The sequence below is a fragment of the Pseudoliparis swirei genome, unplaced genomic scaffold (genome assembly GCF_029220125.1).
Source record: "Pseudoliparis swirei isolate HS2019 ecotype Mariana Trench unplaced genomic scaffold, NWPU_hadal_v1 hadal_26, whole genome shotgun sequence".
In the NCBI taxonomy this organism is placed as follows: Eukaryota; Metazoa; Chordata; class Actinopteri; order Perciformes; family Liparidae; genus Pseudoliparis; species Pseudoliparis swirei.
In genome coordinates, this window is record NW_026613262.1 from 1,815,686 (window position 1) to 1,820,685 (window position 5,000).

General features: G+C 45.5%; 1 protein-coding gene across 4 annotated transcripts in view; it reads left to right on the forward strand.

The window, feature by feature from the left end:
- LOC130191091 (cGMP-gated cation channel alpha-1-like) overlaps positions 1–5,000 on the forward strand; it is a 5,769-nt gene that overhangs the window by 385 nt on the left and 384 nt on the right. Inside the window, exons 2-7 of one of the 4 annotated variants that reach the window (XM_056410757.1) lie at positions 1,006–1,053; positions 1,617–1,690; positions 1,757–1,861; positions 2,110–2,216; positions 2,936–3,546; positions 3,648–5,000. The exon at positions 3,648–5,000 is cut by the window's right edge and continues 384 nt beyond it. In XM_056410757.1, the coding sequence (XP_056266732.1) occupies positions 1,623–1,690; positions 1,757–1,861; positions 2,110–2,216; positions 2,936–3,546; positions 3,648–4,556 (1,800 nt within the window). In that variant the 5' untranslated portion in view covers positions 1,006–1,053; positions 1,617–1,622 and the 3' untranslated portion in view covers positions 4,557–5,000. Of the gene's footprint in view, positions 1–758; positions 971–1,005; positions 1,054–1,465; positions 1,512–1,616; positions 1,691–1,756; positions 1,862–2,109; positions 2,217–2,935; positions 3,547–3,647 lie in introns of those variants that run through there. The other 3 variants (XM_056410755.1, XM_056410756.1, XM_056410758.1) reach the window with 3 other exon arrangements.

Consider the following 5,000-nt stretch of genomic DNA (forward strand, 5'->3'; position numbering starts at 1 on the left):
AACAAAGTTGTTACTGACATTTGTTTTGTCCACTGAAAAACAAATAATGAACTTTCCACTGTAAGTCACTAGAGGTTAACCCCCCCCCACACACACACACACACACACACACACCTACACACACACACACACACCTACACACCTCACACACACACCTGCACACCACACCTACCTCACACCTGCACACACACACACACCACACACCTCTACACACACACCTCACTACACCTGACACCTCTGGTGCACACCTCTGAACACACACCTCACTGAACACACACCTCTGCACACCTCACACACACACACCTCTTACCTCCTGAACTGCCTCTGTTTACCACATGCCTCACACCACACACACCTGCCACACACCTCCTGACACACCTCATTGCCTCACACACACACACCTCTTTACCTCCTGCCACCTCCTGCCTCTTTGCCTCACACACTGCACACACCACACACACACACCTCACCTGCACACCTCACACACCCTCCCACCACACCTCACCACACACACCACCCTCCACCACACACACCTCACACACACACACCTCACACACACACCTCACATACCTCACTGCACACCTCACACACACCTCACACACACACCTCACACACACACACACCTCCCAGACACACCTCACACACACCTCACACACACCTCTACACACACACACACACACCTCACAGACACACACCTCACACACACCACACACACACCTCACACACACACACACACACCTCACACACACACACACCTCACACACACACCTCACACACACACACACCTCCCAGACAGCGAGAAGGACCTGTAAGCAAAGACACATGGATCACGAGTCCGGCCTGCAGCGTCTTCAGAGGAAGAAGAGATTCGTGCCGCGTGTCGTCTCCGCCTCCACAACAACGATGAGGAGAGATGATGGAGCCACAGGCATCACACCTTTACCTGATGAACCGGAAGGTCATTTACCAAGTGACTATTAAATGTGTTCATTCATCATTTTCCAGGGAGAACAAGAAAGAAAGAAGAAAAGAGAAGAAAGAGAAGAAAGAGAAGTAAGAGAAGAAAGAGAAGAGAAGAAAGAGAAGAAAGAGAAGTAAGAGAAGAAAGAGAAGAAAGAGAAGTAAGAGAAGAAAGAGAAGAAAGAGAAGTAAGAGAAGAAAGAGAAGTAAGAGAAGAAAGAGAAGTAAGTGAAGAAAGAGAAGAAAGAGAAGTAAGAGAAGAAAGAGAAGAAAAGATAGAAAAGAGAAGAAAAGAGAAATAAGAAGAAGAAAGAGAAATGAGAAGAAGAAGTAAGGAAAATGGTGAAGAAAGAGAAGAAAGAGAAGTAAGAGAAGTAAGAGAAGAAAGAGAAGAAAGAGAAGTAAGAGAAGAAAGAGAAGTAAGAGAAGAAAGAGAAGAAAGAGAAGTAAGAGAAGAAAGAGAAGAAAGAGAAGTAAGAGAAGTAAGAAGAGAAGTAAGAAGAAAAGAAAGAGAAGAAAGAGAAGTAAGAGAAGAAAGAGAAGAAAGAGAAGTAAGCACATTGTGTTATCTTACAAACCAAAAAGCAAATATATCTTTTTTTTAAAGTCACAGGAGGTACAGTATGATGTAATGTATTAATGTCTGTTCTATATAGAAAGAGATGGTGACGAAGGAAGAAAAGGAGGCAAAGGAAAAGGAAGAGAGGGAAAAGGAGAAAGAAAAGGACAAGTGAGTGCATCATTCAGTCACTTCCTCATTCTTTCACTTTCATATATTGACACTTCCTCTCCACAGACCCAAGGAGTTGTTTGTCATCAACCCTGCTGGGAACTTGTATTACAACTGGCTGTTCATCATCACCCTCCCCGTCATGTACAACTGGACCGTGATCATCGCCAGGTGACTTCTAGCCGTCAGGGATTCATGTCCCTCAGTTCAAGTCCTCTCCATGAGGGTGACATGTGTCACATGGCGTCACCAAGCTGGTTCAGACCTTTGTTCTGTCCAGAGCTGAGGGAAGTGTGCTCATGTGATTCCACTGGGGCTGAACACTTCAAATGTACACAACCTAACCCTAACCCCAAGCCTAAGTCTAAACCTAAACCTAACCCTAAGCCTAACTTCCTGCTGATGTGTTCTGAAACCAGGGCTAGCTTTGAGGAGCTGCAGCATGACTACATCATGTACTGGGTTCCTTTGGACTACACCTCAGACGTCATCTATCTGGCGGATATGTTCTTCAGGACCCGAACAGGTGAGTGTGTTTGTGTCGTCGTCCCACTGCAGCTCCACAAGGAAAGGCTGTCAGGGGAAACACGAAGAAGACCTTCTGATTCAAAAGAGATACAACTGATGTCATGAACGTGGACTGCTGAAGTCTCATTGTCGCTGCTGGCAGGCATTGTTCACATGCAGATGAACAACCTTCCATTGTGGCGGCATGAGGAAGTGATTGTGTGACAGAAGAACAGGAACATTGATGACAACCGGAATGTGTGTTGCAATGAGGGAGTGTGAACTAACCCTTGAAACACATCCGATACAACATATTGATCCTTTTTGAAGATAATAAGCCATTGTTTCACAAATGTGAATCACAGTAGATTTGATTCTTTTGGGACACTGAGCAACAGAAAGATAGATAGATAGATAGATATATACTTTATTAATCCCCAAGGGGAAATTTGTCACTCAGTTACCAACTGCTCCAAATCATGAGCACATTTACAACAAATCAATTGCATGAATTGTGATGTTCCTTTGTATATGAACGGATCATCAAAGGAAGCCGACTGGTTGAAAAGTGATCTGGTAACTTCCATGATGATCATCTGTGTTTAATCGAGTGAAGATTGTTGCAATAACAGGGAATACTTTTGCTTTGCATTCAAACGTCTCTCAGATTTTCACTTTCACGCATGAAAAATAAAACTTGAACTTATTGTGTCTTTAAACCTTTTCCTCTGATTGCAGGATTCCTTGAGCAAGGCCTGATGGTGAAAGATAAGAAACTGCTACGCGATCGCTACATCAATAGCTTCCAGTTCCGTCTGGATTTCATCTCCATGCTGCCCACTGACTTCCTTTATTTATTCCTCGGCCTCGACTACCCAGAGATCCGCCTCAACAAGCTGCTGAGAATCAGCCGCTTGATGGAGTTCATCACGAGAACAGAAACTAAAACCAACTACCCCAACCTCTTCCGCATTGGAAACTTGATCATGTACATCCTCATTATCATCCACTGGAACGCTTGCTTCTTCTTCTCTTTCTCCAAGTACATTGGTTTTGGTGCTGACGACTGGGTGTACCCGGCTCTGGATGATCCTGATCAGCCTGCGTTTGGGGAGTTTGGGAGGAAGTATTCTTTCTGCCTCTACTGGTCCACTCTGACCCTGACTACCATTGGGGAAACGCCACCTCCAGCACTGGACTCTGAATTTATCTTCCATGTGGTTGACTTTTTAGTGGGGGTCTTGATCTTTGCCACCATCGTAGGAAACATTGCCACCATGATCTCCAATATGAATGCTGCCCAAACTCAGTTTCAGTCCCGAATTGACAACATCAAGCAGTACATGCAGGTAGACCTCTTTTTTCCACTCAAATAATTGGAACAAAACACATTAAAGCAATCGGTTCTTTGATTATACGTTGAAAGTTTGTGTTTTCCCTTCGTTCGCAGGTCCGAAAGGTTGACAAGGTTCTCGAGATGCGAGTTATCAAATGGTTCGATTACCTGTGGAATAACGGCAAAGCACAGAATGAAAGAGAGGTCCTGCGGTATCTTCCGGACAAGCTCAAGGCTGAGATCGCCATCCAAGTCCACATGGACACGCTCAGGAAAGTTCGTATTTTTGCCGACTGTGAGGCCGGCCTCCTGATCGAGTTGGTGCTCAAGCTGCAGCCACAGGTGTTCAGTCCTGGAGACTACATCTGCAAAAAGGGCGACATCGGCCGAGAGATGTACATCATCAAAGATGGAAAACTTGCAGTCGTTGCTGACGACGGCGTCACCCAGTTTGTGGTGTTGGGAAGTGGCAGCTATTTCGGGGAGATCAGTATTCTTAATATTAAAGGCAGCAAAGCAGGCAACCGGCGAACGGCAAACATCCGCAGCATCGGATACTCGGACCTCTTCTGCCTGTCCAAGGACGACCTGATGGAGTCGCTGCTCGAGTACCCGGACGCCAAAGGCATGCTGGAGGACAAAGGCCGGGAGATCCTGATGAAAGATAACCTGATAGATCTGGACCCGGCGAACATCATGCCCGAGGCCAAGGAGCTGGAGGGGAGCGTCACCAAGCTGTACAGCACGATGGAGCTGATGCAACTCAAGCTGAAGAAGAGCCTGGGGAAGTACAAGAACACGGACACGGCTCTGAGACATCGCATCGCATATCTGGAGCACCGCACAGGAGAGGAAGTGGAAGACGAGGATGAAGAGGAAGAAGAGATGAAAAGGGAAGAGAAAGAGGTGGAAGCGGAAGAGAAGGAGAAAGAAGAAGAGGAAAAGGGTGAGGAGATGAAAGAAGACAAAGAAGAAGGTGAAGAGGAAAAGAAGGAAGAGGCAAAAGAAGAGGAGAAAAGATAAACTATAGTTTCTGTAAAGTACTTTTATAATTAGACCCACAAAGACATCTTACTGGACTTTCTTCTTCTGTACGAGACAAAGAAACAACTGGAGACACTGGCAGAAACACCCACTCAAAGATATCACCATTGTGTTGCTTATGACTGGTATCCATGGCGACCGAGGGGAATGAGTGAGGCATTCGACGTGCTGATCGCGCTCCTGCAGAGACGATATGGTTCTGATTATAATTCCTGTAAATAGTGTCAGGACTTCTTGTCTCATAGACAGTGAGATGGGATTCTGGTAAATCATGGTTCTGTAATTGTACAACTGTCAAAGAACATTCCACAAGCTTCATGGTGGGTCCTGGTGTCAAAGCACATTTTAACCCTAAGCCATTTGGAACATCTTATAACACCCCTTAAAACGTTCACCTATAGGTTCATTTTAAACCATCATTAC